Here is a 13,563-nt window from a genome sequence, read left to right on the forward strand (position 1 = left end):
TTGTTTTTCTTTTTTCTTTGCTTTGATTTTCCCAGTAGTTAAAAGGTACTCACCAAAAAACAAGGTGCAGAACATTGTGTATACAAGGTTCCCAATTGTGGTTTTCAGCTTTTCTTTTGGAAATACAAAAGCTATTATGCATGGAACATTTATAGAAATACACATTGTGAATCTGTTAACAGTGGGGTTGCTACTGAGGAGGAAGCTGAGGCTCTGGGACAAAAGAGTTATCCCCATGTACGCCTTTTGTTTTTTTAAATTATTTTAAGTTGTGCGTGTGTTACTTTTTCATTAAAAAGTGGTTGATTAATACTTCCCTTGAGGTCCAGTGGTTACGACTCCACACTTCCAGTGCAGGGGGCGCGGGTTTGATCCTTGGTGCGGGAACTAAGATCCCACATGCAGCACGGCGCAGCCAAAACAAAACAAAACAAAAAAAGTGGTCAATTAAGCAAATAAGGTAAAAGTTTCTCTCCTTAAAGTATATTTACAAAACATCTACTTCATACCTAGGTGTGAACTAGGAACATTAGGAAATACAGAGAAAAAAGACAAACCCTATTCTTTAAGAATTTATATTGTGGACTTCCCTGGTGGTGCAGTGGTTAAGAATCTGCCTGCCAATGCAGGGGACATGGGTTCGATACCTCATCTGGGAAGATCCCACATGCTGCCAAGCAACTAAGCCCGTGCGCCACAACTACTGAGCCTATGCTCTAGAGTCCGTGAGCCACAACTACTGAGCCTGCGTGCCACAACTACTAAAGCCCCCGTGCCTAGAGCCTGTGCTCTGCAACAAGAAAAGCCACCGTAATGAGAAGCCCACGCACTGCAACGAAGAGTAGCCACTGCTCACCACAGCTAGAGAAAGACCGCGCATCAATGAAGACCCAACGCAGCCAAAAATAAAAATAAATAAATTTATAAAAAATAAAAGTATGTTATTAAAAAAAGAGTTTATGTTTTAACTCACTATTTGCATTCAAAATTTAAAGTGGTTTGGGATTCCCTGGCGGTCCAGTGGTTAGGACTCCATGCTTCCACTGCAGGGGGCCCGGGTTCAATCCCTGGTCTGGGAACTAAGATCCCACAAGCCATGAAGCCAAAAAAAAAACCTCAAAAAACCCCGAAACTTAAAGTGGCCTATAAATATAGATATAATACAATTAAAATTTAAAAATAGATATGTAGACAAGTCCAAGAAGAAAGCTAGTATAAAGCTATCTCAAGCCATAGAGTTATATACAGTTCCTACAGTTGCCTACAAATGTAGTCCTGAGTTTTCTGCCAGGGCTGCCTCTCTGCACAACTTCTGTGGATGCCAGTCTCAGAATTAGTGTGAATTCCACTCCCTAGAGCACAAATTCAGAAAGTTCCTGGCACTAAAGTAAAAAATACCATTAGTTTCCAGTGCCCCACTGTCAGTCAGGAAAAAACATATTTTTTCTTCAAGAGAAACAGAGGTTCCTTGTCTTGGTACTGAAAGAAGTATCTTAGTTGGGTTTTTATATAGAGATAACTTGGTATAGTGAACAGAATATACTTGATAGGAATAGTATCAAGTAAGAATACTTGATAATAACAAAGTTTCCCTCAAAGTAAACCAAGGACATGCTTCCAAAGCACAGCTCATTGAAATCAGCTTTATTGGGAACCAAAATGGTATGACGTGCACAGTTCTCTGAAGTAAGAAAAAAGATTACAGTGTAGTTATGTTACCAAACTTACATAAGGCAATGAGAAAACAAATTTAAGACCATACATAAGAAACTTACAATTTTATTTTACTGTGTACATTTATTTCTTAAAATTTTCATCATGGATTGTGGTTAGTACAGAAAAAGGAAGAGGATCTTGAAGTTATACACAATAGTAATTAATAAAGATCATTTTATCAGGAATACTTTACTATTGGAATTTGTTATTTGATAAGTAATAGTGTTGTCCTTTCTTTAAAAGGCCTCATATAGAAAGTAGTCATGAAAACATTTTATTTTTCAGAAATATACGCAAAGCAATGGACGAAGACCTTTTGGTATTTCTGCCTTAATTGTAGGTTTTGATGATGATGGTATCCCAAGATTATATCAGACTGATCCCTCTGGTGCTTATCATGCTTGGAAGGTGAGTCATGAATTTGTTAATGTATTTTAGAATTTGAGTAGGTGCTTTATCGCTTTCAGGGACCTGACAACAAATTATGTTGTACTAAAATATTGATGGTAGTATAAACTTTATGTAACAATTTAGCTAGTCAGAAAGTATGATGGTTTTGGATGGATAAAGAAACACTTTGGTTTATTAATCACAGGATCTTTACTTTTGAAAAATGTGACAAACCAAAATGTATATAAATGGCAAAGTAAGATAAATACCCAGTTTCTTTTCATCATTCATTCCTCCATATTAGTAGGATGCTTGCTTTGAGTAGAAATAGTCTCTTTGTTTTCAGTAAAGAATTAAATGAGCTTTTAAATCTCATGGTGAAATCTTTAATATATCCTCTATTCTAGGAGAGTCAAAGCACCCCAAACTATGAATCTATACCTATGTGTCAGTACCTGGCAGTTGTATCCACATAATTCCTGGAACATAGTTTGTTTTCCAGATAAGTTGTTACTCTTGTTTTAGTACCCAACTGCTAACTTTGTTTAATGGTAAACTCAAATCTAATACAAAAGTCTAGGGCTTAGGAAAACTAGTGACAGCTTGCAGAAGTGAATTTTTGTATATTCTCATATATAAGAATAAGACTATATACTACAGAGTCTAAGTGATTTTGACTTTATTAAAAGTTTAAACACTCAGGCTTTAAATAATTTTATAAAAAGCTTATTTTACTATTATTAAGGGCCAAATAAATTCATGGGAAATACTACCTTGGTCTTTAAACCTGTATTAACTAAAGGATTTGATTTTAGCTGACCATACTCATAAGACGGTTATGAGTTAACCAGGCCAGTAAAAGAGTGGATTATATTCTTGCCACAAAGATCTGAATACTTGCGTTATTAAGGGCACATCTTAAAAAGCTATCTGGACAATCTAATTGGTAACCAGAAACTATGAATTTACCTGATGCAAATGCCAGACTTTTTTTCTGCCGGTTAGAAATCTTTTACAGGTACTAGATTTCATGTGCCTCCCAAATCTATGCCCTAAACAAAACAAATTATTACACTCAATCTTTCTCTAAATATTTTGAAGTCTGCCATCTTCTGTTTACATTTATCATTACATCCTGACCTTTCATTTCAATATCATAACAATTTCCAAGTTTACATAACTTTCTATTTTAATTTGGTTGCTCCCTGGGGGTTATATAGAGAAGCATTTTTATTTCATTTCAAGGTCAGCCAGGAAAATTATGGAAATTTTTTTAATTGTTGGGGATTTCATTTATCACTCAGGTCTGAAACTGCTGCTGTGGTACTGCAAGGCCACGTGGTGGAGGTGGGGAGGGTGTGAACAGCGTGAGCCTGTGCACACACACACATACACCCCGTTATCATCATTTTACTGATTTTACATGTTGTACTTTCTTATAAGATTTTGGTTGAAGGAAGCATTATGCATCTTAAAAAAATCATCTATAACAAAAAAGTCTTGGAAACTTTAATTTTATGTATTTGGTAAGTAAGACTCAGGAGTTAAGTGATTTTTTTTTTAAGTTCACTAGTTAATAGCAAAACTGGAATTAGAACTCAGGGTCTTCTGCTTGTTAGTCCAGTATTCTGTCCACTACTTCATGCTACTTCCCTAGGCCAAAGGATTCTCTATACATTTAATATAAATTCTGATATTCAGTCTTTAAAGGTGGAGTAAAATCTTCCGGTTTTCTTTTTATTTGGGGGGGGGGCGCTTTAAACATAAGATCAAGTGTTTTTGTTTGTTTGTTTCTATGTTTTGTTTTTTTACTCTGACCTACTATACCACGTAGCCTGACAGGATGGTACAGAGGACTTGAGAACACAGCTCTGGTACCGTGAGATGACACCACTGCAGTACTCGGTTGTAGTCGTACACGGTACACATAGAGGACATGTGAAATAGACACTAGAGAGTTTTGCTTATTAGAGTAAAATGATCTGATTTATATTGTAAAAGTATCTCTTTTATTGAGAACAGGTTGTAGGGTAGAAGCAGGCAAACAAGTTAGGGGACTCAATAATAATTCAGGCAAGACCAGATTTAGATCAGAGGCAGTGGCCAGTGAAAGGTGGGGATAGATCCAGCCTAGTCTGTAAACGAGGAGAACCCAGAAAGCAATATCCTGGATCCTAAGTGAAAACAGTATTCTAAGAAGAGTTGATCAGCTGAGTCAGTGCCACTGATGGATCAAGTACGAAGAGGACATGAAATGATTGAATTTGGTAACAGGCAAGTCATTGGTGACTTCGGCAAGGACAGCTTGGATGGAGCGATGGTAAAGAGCTTATAAGGCCAAGTGTTTTGCTGTTGTAGGTAACACTTTAAAACAGGAACAAAGTTAATATGTTGTATATTTCAGAGCAGTGTTTCTCAAAGTGTATTTCTTTTTATGTTAATAGGTGTAATGTAAACAAGCTCTTTAAAGCTAATTAACTTTGAGAGATGTTTTTCTAAAGAAATTTAATAAATTTTGTTACCTTCTGCATCTTCTAAAAGGCGTTATAAATATTCTAGAAGCAGTTAAAGTAGTAGTCTCCAAGATTACTTGAATTTGGAACCCTTCTATCATAGATCCTCTCTCCACTCTGGTATTCTTTGGAAAATATTTAAAGGCCATTTAACCATCATTTTTAGGAAGCATATTAGGAAGTGCTTTGGGGATCAGCATTTGTTGAAGGGAAGGGAACCAGATTAGGCTGAGGGAAAAGTTGGACTGCAGTGCAATCTCAATAAAGGCCTCATCAATCCCATGGGAAGCCCTGGATCTGGGGTAGCTCTTCAAAGTTGTTCCAAGTTGGGGTGAGGGTCTGGACATTAATAGCTCTTCATCAATCAGTCATTGGACTTGGGCCAACCCTAGATAGTACAAGACCTTAGGTGAGGCAGCTCTTGTTAACAAAGGCACCTCTCAAAGAAGTTAAGAGCTGAGGGCTGTGTGCCATTGGCACTTCCAGCAACTGTAGGAATAAGGCTTTCATTTCTGAAGGGGGGTGGGGCAGTACGTCACAGGATCTACTCAAAGGTGTACTCGTGAGTTATTGTTCTTTGCTCCTAACAGAGATGCGATGATTCTTCACACAGAAGGATTTATTTCTCCCACCTAATGAGAAGGTTGAAATAGGCAGTTGCTGGTGTTTGTCTCTTTTATTATCTTAGTCTTTTCTCATGCTCTCAAGGTAGTTACTAGACCTCCAGCCAACATGTCTGCATTACAGGCAGCAAGGATTCCTAGAAGTTTCACCCAGTTACTTCCACTTGTATATACCTTTTGGTAACAGAGGGTAGGACATGACATTTTTCAGCAGGCACATTGCCTAGAGTTCTGTTACAAAGGAAGAATGGATATTGGGGTTGGCAGCTAATATTGTTTGCCACAGAAAATTGTCATTAATCTGGATAGGCAGGCAGGAAAAACACTGCAAACTCATCAGAGTCTGTTGAAGTGAGCTGGAGTGGGTGATCGGGTTGCAGGGAGGGTAGGGGCATGAGTGTGGCAAGAAGCGGCTAGATTTAGGAAACCAGTCAAATAGGTTAAGAGTTAAAGAATTTTGACATCAGCAATTGGAAGAGGTGGACAGGAACGTCACCAGGAATTTACAAGGTGACTTCTAAAGGCTCAGTGAGACTTTTGGACAAACCACTATCTTATGTACTTCCTCTCTGGGCAGCAACCAATTAGTTAACCAAAGCAAACTAGAAGCTGATAAACTCCAAAGTCATACCAGGCTGAAGGCTTTACCTTTGATCTTAATGAAATTTCAAGGCCACAAAATCTGATTTAAAATTTCACAGCTATTTATTTTAATCTTCTGAAATATAAAGGTATCAAAAAAGTTCTGTCAAGTAGCAGAACTATATACTCATGTAGTACAAAAGGTGTGTTTTCATTCTTACTTCCTAAAAGACTCCTTTGAGATATCTTTCCAGTAATCATAACACCTACCAGTTGGAACTGAGACAACCCCCATTTCGTGCCAGAATCCTTCGGTGAAAGGATGGGCCTTTCTGCTGGTTCTTTTCTCTCTCTCGAGACATCACAGCAAGGGGCATGTGGCAGCATGGGGTATAGAGTTCAAAGCTTGGATTGGTGATTCCGTCTACTTGGTTTCAAAGCTCAGATCTTCTACTTACCCGCTATATGATCTTGGGCAAGGTTACTTAAGCCAGTGGTTCACAATGGGGGTGATTTTGTCCCATCTAAGGGACATTTGGCAATATCTAGAGACACATTTGGTTGTCACAGCTGAGGCCGGGGTGCTGCTGGCATCTAGTGGATAAAGGCTGCTAAACATCCTGCAGTGCACAGGACAGCCCTCACCAGGGCAGAGCTATCCAGCCCAGGATGCCAACAGTGCTGAGGTTGAGAAGGCTCTTTTAACCCCGTCAACCCTTCATTTCTTCCTCAATGAATTAGAGTAGTAACAGTACCTATTTAATTGTTTTTGTGACGGTTAAAATGAGATAATCCATGTAAAATGCTTAACATAGTGCCTGGCACATTAAGTGCTCTGTTAATATAAATTACTGTTATCATCATCATCATCATTACTAGTACTGGATATTGAGACCAAATGGAAAGAACATGCCATATACTACCTGTAGTCATGCAGCCAGGAAAATGCATTTCCTCTTCCCTTCATCTGATGAAAATTTCTAAAGAACAAAGAAAAATGGGGCATGGAACAGAAGCAGCCCTTCTTGCTTATAGTCAAAGGATATAATGAATCAGTAATTAGTAAACTTATGTTCTAAGTTCTAAGAAAATGATGCACAGTCCTATCCACAGAAACAACTTTCTTCTTCACAGTGATGTCCTTTTTTTTTCTTTTCTTTTTGCATCATATTGCAAAGTTATGTCTCCTTTCCTCTTCACATCTTTTTGAGTTTCAACTCTTTTAATCTTCTCTGACTACTAGGACTTGGGAGCCATTAAGGAAATAGAAAGCACTGGCCAGGAAAGCATTGGTATATCTGAAAGTCAGGCATGCCATCACCACAGATTATTCATATAGTAATCAAATGAGCTGTTGAAATGTTTGCTAAATCTTTGAAACTACAATCTTCATTTAGTAATTATGCTAAGAAATATAGGAGTAAGCTCTAAACCTCACTTAGTAACCATAAGTTCATTCATATTGCAGTGATATTAATAATTATCTTCTACCTTTCAAGGCAAATGCAATAGGTCGAAGTGCTAAAACCGTCCGAGAATTTCTAGAAAAGAATTACACAGAAGATGCTATAGCAAACGACAGTGAAACTATCAAATTAGCAATAAGAGCTTTGCTGGAAGTAAGTGATCTAATAAAGCATATACAGAAAAGCATGTTTTTTCCCCTCATTCAGTCGCTTATTAAAACAGAGACTTTCCTGAAGTAATTCTAAAATTGCACTTGTTTTACATTAGGTTGTCCAATCTGGTGGAAAAAACATTGAACTTGGTATAATAAGAAGAAAGCAACCTTTGAAGGTAAGTCATTAAACAAAGAGGAAAAAATATCTGTGGTATAAAGTATTTTGACAAAATTTAATATGTTGTTGACACCTGTGAATCTTTTATTATAAGCCTGAAACATCCATTAGCATCCATTGACACTATGATGACTTCTGTTTTGTTTCTGTAGCCTAATAGTCACTAACTTGTACATGCTTATTACACAAGCAGTTATCTATTCCTAGGCCTCTGGGAAGACTTAGATGTGCTGAGATCTATATATAGGCCTACCCCATTTAGTATATGTTCTTATAAGTAGGAACCCCTACTGAGTCAGTCCTATATAGGGTCAGTGTAGCGTACTCCTTACAAAGATTCATTCCTGGCACCATATAGAGAACAGTTACTCTTCCTGTCTTTACATCTTCTGAAATCAAGATTAGCTTCTAGCCAGTGTCATTCAGCTGCCATTTATATAATTGTTGGCCCTCTAGGCTTCTAACATAATGTTATCCTTCATTATGTCAAAAAACCACCCTTGGGCTTCCCTGGTGGCACAGTGGTTGAGAGTCCGCCTGCTGATGCAGGGGACACGGGTTCGTGCCCCAGTCCGGGAAGATCCCACATGCCGCGGAGCGGCTAGGCCCATGAGCCATGGCCGCTGAGCCTGCATGTTCAGAGCCTGTGCTCTGCAACGGGAGAGGCCACAACAGTGAGAGGCCCATGTACCGCAAAAAACAAAACAAAACAAAACACCTTTCTTGATTGCCTACTGGTTTTTTATCTATTTTCTCTACTTTTCATTTATGAGTGCCTTGAGCTTATTTAAGACTTGCATTTTAATATCTAGTGTGATAATCCTTCCATATTTCTTTATGGCAAGTCTAGCATTATTATTTGTACACCTTTTGTCAGCCATTATGTGTTAAAACTGCTAGACTGCAAAATAAAGTATTCAGAACGCTGTGATAAATTGTTCTAAATATTGTGATAAGGACTCATTGGCTAAAGAGCATTTGACATGTGGTTCACTATTGTTCATTAGGTAGAGCTTCACACTGCTAACTAGCTGTTCTTTAGCTGAGAGTGTACAAAAGCACTTGCATGGGAAACTATATGAAAAGTGTGCTAAAAAGGATTATTTTACATATAACTTTTATTTTAAAGAAAATATTTCAAGGGGAAATAATGTTAAAATCAGTGCTGTGTGGAGCAGTGGTTTTTGCTTTTGTTTTGTTTTCTTGACAGTTTTTTTTGTTGTTGTTCTTGTTCTTTTGACACCAATGGATGGGGATGCAAGGAGAGTACAGGAGCAAGTTTCAATGAATAAGAGAAATGGGGACAGGGTAGTTGGGTCTGCCTCTGCAAGGCTCCACATAAATAACCAGGGTGCTGAGCAGAGTATGGAGATAGGAACTGGGTCAGGTTGTCACCCCTGCTGCCAAGGACTCAGGGACAGACGTGTCAACACCACAGGGACACAGAACCACTGACTCCAGAGTCACCTCTCCAGCCCCAACACATACATATGTACACACCTGGACAGACACACACATAGATATATATATAGTTTTATTTATGAGTGGTAGAATGGTATGTGTACTGGCACCAAAGTTACACTATCTTTCCACATGATATTTCACAATAGGCTGTGTAGTGAATAGAGCCTGTGCTTTGGAATTGGATAGATCTGGGTTTAATTTCCAGCAGATACATTTGTTTAACCGTATGATCTTGAGCACGTTGCTCCCACCTTTGATTTTAAATAAAATAAAATTGATTTAAATAAAATAAAAACTGTTTTGCTCTCTACTCAGTAGCTGTAAACAAAGCACAGTGTAAATCATCATTTTCCTGCCTTTGGCTAGTCCATGAGCTGATAAAATAGACAAACCTTTTCAAGAATCACACAGTGGGGTAGGGATAGGAGTTCAGTAATGAGTTATTTGCTCATTAATAGAATAAGCCTCACATAAAAATGTTTTCAGAGTTATCACATATAGGATATGTAATGCAATGTTGCATTTGCCCAGCTTTCTATATTAGCACACGAGAGTGGAAATGTCAATAGAGTTCTGGTTTTGTCCATAATTGTTACAAGTATGTTGCTTTTGAACCTTGTGAAATATTTCATTATATATTTGAAGTTATAAAATATAATGTTATAAATAGAACATAAAAATTTATAAAATATAATTGGGGTCCTTTGCATTATAAATATTTAGAAATTATTGCTATAATTGAAATTTGCTTTTTAAATTTTTTTCTCTTTTCAGATGTTTAGTGCCAAAGAAATTGAATTACAGGTAAATGAAACAGGAAAGGAAAAGGAAGAAGCAGAGAAGGAAAAATCAAAGAAGACTGCCTAATTCTGAGGATAACACTGGGAGCTTTTAATATTTTGTTGTGCTCCTTAGAATTATTTAGTGAAATTTTAAGGAAATAAGTTAATTTGCAACATTACATTTAGTAGTTACGTGTTGTTTTGAGAATGCCATTTGTGGCTGTCTTCAGTCTATTACATAGACAAACATACATTAGTATGAAGATTTTCTTTGAAAAGAGAGTTCAGTAATTGTTGAAAGCAGTCAAGATTTTATATAAGCCCGAGACTATACTTTATAACTTGCCTAGTATGTTACTTTTTTCATACATGCAAATTTAATTAATAAAAATGTTTAATTAAAAATTAATAATTTGGTGCCATTTGAGCATAGACTGTCAGGTAAAGATAGCTATTCCAAAATAAACTGAATATACTATTGACTTGCATTTCTAGATGAATGATAAAAACATCCTTGTGTTGGTGAATTGCCAAAATTTTGTCAGAGCCTTTTAAAAAAATTTTAAATATTTTGTTATATTTATTTTACCTTATAAGTTGCAGTACAGTCATCCCTTGGTATCCAAGGGAGATTGGTTCCAGGACCCCTTGTGGATACCGAAATATGCAGATGCTCAAGTCCCTTATACAGAATGGCACAGTATTTGCATTAACCTACACGCATCCTCTTGTATACTTTATTTTTTCTTCCACTTTTATTGATATAATTGACATACAGCACTGTATAAGTTTAAGGAGTACAGCATAATGAGTTGATTTAGAAACATGAAGTGATTATCACAATAAGTTTAGTGAAGATCATCTCATATAGAAGCAAAATGAAATAAACAGAAAAAAAATTCTATTTCTTGTGGAGAACTCTTAGGATTTACTCTCTTAACAACTTTCATATATAACATACAGCAGCATGAATTATGTTTACCATGTTGTACATTACATCCCTAGTACTTATTTATCTTATGCCTGGAAGTTTGTGCCTTTTGACTGCCTTCATCCAATTGCCCCTTCCTCCAACCTCTGCCTCTGGGAACCACAAATCTGATCTCTTTTTATATGAGTGAGTTTGTTTGTTTTTTCTTGTTTTTAAAATTAATTTATTTTATTTTTAGCTGCGCTGGGTCTTTGTTGCTGTGCACGGGCTTTCTCTAGTTGCAGCGAGAGGGGGCTATACACTTCATCGCGGTGCACGGGCTTCTCACTGCAGTGGCTTCTCTTGTTGCAGAGCATGGGCTCTAGAGCACAGGCTCAGTAGTTGTGGCACACGGGCTTAGTTGCTCCACAGCATGTGGGATCTTCCTGGACCAGGGATCGAACCCGTGTCCCCTGCATTGGCAGGCGGATTCTCAACCACTGTGCCAGCAGGGAAGCCCCTGGAAGTTTGTACTTCTTAATCTCTCTCATCTATTTCTTTCCTCCTTGTACATGCCCTCCCCTCTGACAATCACCTGTTTGTTCTCTGTATTTATAACTCTTTCTGTTTCCTTATTTTTTGTTCATTTGTTTTGTTTTGTAGATTACATATATAGGTAAAATGCACTATTTGTCTCTTCTGTCTGACTTATTTCACTTAGCATAATACCCTCTATGTCCATCCATGTTGTTACAAGTGGCAGGATTTAATTCTTTTTTATGGCTGAGTAATATTCCATTACACGCGCGTGCACGTGTGTATATATTTTCCTTATCCATTCATCTACTGATGGATACTTTGGTTGCTTCCATATCTTAGCTACTGTAAATAATGCTGAATTGAGCATAGGGGTACATATATCTTTTCTAATTAGCATTTTTGTTTTCTTAGGATAAATACCCAGGACTAGGGAATTTCCTGGCAGTCCAGTGGTTAGGACTTTCACTCCAGGGGGTCTGGGTTCAATCCCTGGTCGGGGAACTAAGATCCCACAGGCTGTGCAGTGTGGCCTAAAAAGAAAAAAAAAATACCCAGGAGTGGAATTGCTGAATCATACGGTACTTCAATTTTTAATTTTGTTGAGGAATTTCCATACTGTTTTCCATAGTGGCTGAACCAATTTACATTCCCAACATCAGTACACAGGGTTCTCTTTTCTCCACATTCTCGCCAACACTTGTTATTTGTTGTCTTTTGGATAATAGCCATTCTAACAGGTGTGAGGCGGTATCTCACTGTGGTTTTGATTTGTATTTCCCTGGTGATTAGTGATGTTGAGCATCTTGTCATGTGCCTGTTTTCAATCTCTATGTCTTCCCTAATGTCTTTGGCCCTTGTTGAACATTATAGTGATGGGAAGGCGCCACATAATTGTTGAATATATACTGGATGCAGGGTCCCTGAAAGTGGATTCAGACCCTGGTTAAGTAAAAATGGGGGGACCTCCAGGAAGAGAGGGGTGTGTTGCTATACCACACATGGCCCCGGGGAGCCTTCTCATGAAGGTGCATTCACCTGCTCCTCATCCTCATTGAACATTCTTTTCGTGCTAAGTACCAGAAATGGTCCTTGTCTTGAAGACATGTCTTCTATATGGGGGGGAAATAGGGACACACCATCCAAGTGATATGGTTGTAATTCCACCCCTTATTTTTATTAAACAACCACTCATATAGTGCTTACTACATGCCAGACACTGTTTTGAATTCTTTATAAACATTAACTCACTTAATTCTTATGAGACACATTGTATAGTTTATGCCCAAAGTGCTGATGTTTATAGTGCTTTACACCACAGCTATCCATCGAAATGGACACATTTCCCCCAAATCTTCCTCACAAGGCTGTATCATAGGAGGCAGAGGCTTTTATATCTCATTGGTTTTATTCTTCCTGTAACTGGCATAAGAGTCAAATTATTTTTGACTCAATTGCTTTGTTTTACTTTGGAAATCTAAGTATTGTTTTGGTCATGTTTCGCTGATCTATACAAAGTGATTTTTAATTTAATGTGAAGTTTTAGCCAAAATATATTCAAACATTATTGCTATTTAAAATGTCAGTTTTACCTCTTTTACTGCAAAAATGCAATATGCAAGTGCTTTGTGCTTTACTGGAAAAATACAATATGCAAGCACTTTGTGCTTTTCCTCCCTTGTATCCTCAAGGTGAGATGATCACAAACATTTGTTTTTGGGAATCAGTTAAACAACTTCTCTTTCCATCATTAGGTTATCATTAACTATATAGTCTGAAAAAAATCTCTCACTACAGGCAAAGAAATGCTGGATAAGATCTAATAAACATAACATATGCCCTTTAAATGCATAACTGAACTCACAAGAAGTAAGGGAAATCCCCAGAGGCCAAAAACAGAAAGGGGTTGAGAATCAGAGAAGGCATTTGAGCAGATGCCAGTGCTGCCCAGGAGAAAGCTGTACTGGCACAATAACCAAAATAGGAATGAGACGATAAAAAGCCTAGAAACACAGCCACCCTCATTGGGATACTTGGGTTATGGCAGCTAGCATTGCATATCTGTGGGTAAAGAATAAGTGCTTCAATAAATGGTGATAGGACAACTGGTTATCCATTTGGAAAGAAAGAAAATGGGACAACTGGTTATCCATTTGGAAAGAAAGAAAATGGAACCTCTACTTCACACCACTTTTTAAAAAGTCAATGTCAGATGAATTAAAGACATAAACATAAGAGGTAAAACGT

The 13,563-nt window shown here is 37.5% G+C and overlaps 1 protein-coding gene and 1 long non-coding RNA gene across 4 annotated transcripts in view; one reads left to right on the forward strand and one right to left on the reverse strand.

The window, feature by feature from the left end:
• PSMA8 (proteasome 20S subunit alpha 8) overlaps nucleotides 1-9,966 on the forward strand; it is a gene marked incomplete at its 5' end in the record, with an annotated part of 30,849 nt that extends 20,883 nt beyond the window's left edge. For 2 of the 3 annotated variants that reach the window (XM_081253002.1, XM_081253000.1), the window contains 4 exons: nucleotides 2,002-2,124; nucleotides 7,324-7,443; nucleotides 7,559-7,621; nucleotides 9,862-9,966. In XM_081253002.1, the coding sequence (XP_081109128.1) occupies nucleotides 2,002-2,124; nucleotides 7,324-7,443; nucleotides 7,559-7,621; nucleotides 9,862-9,954 (399 nt within the window). In that variant the 3' untranslated portion in view covers nucleotides 9,955-9,966. The remainder of the gene's footprint in view (nucleotides 1-2,001; nucleotides 2,125-7,323; nucleotides 7,444-7,558; nucleotides 7,622-9,861) is intronic. The other variant, XM_081253001.1, reaches the window with a different exon arrangement.
• LOC308627204 overlaps nucleotides 301-13,563 on the reverse strand; it is a 38,656-nt gene continuing 25,393 nt past the window's right edge. The window contains exons 2-3 of the long non-coding RNA XR_014017377.1: nucleotides 6,748-6,804; nucleotides 301-387 (exon numbers count right to left, since the gene is read on the reverse strand). This is a non-coding gene — a long non-coding RNA (uncharacterized lncRNA). The remainder of the gene's footprint in view (nucleotides 388-6,747; nucleotides 6,805-13,563) is intronic.

Source organism: Mesoplodon bidens, assembly GCF_964165515.1.
Source record: "Mesoplodon bidens genome assembly, chromosome: 13".
NCBI lineage: Eukaryota > Metazoa > Chordata > Mammalia > Artiodactyla > Ziphiidae > Mesoplodon > Mesoplodon bidens.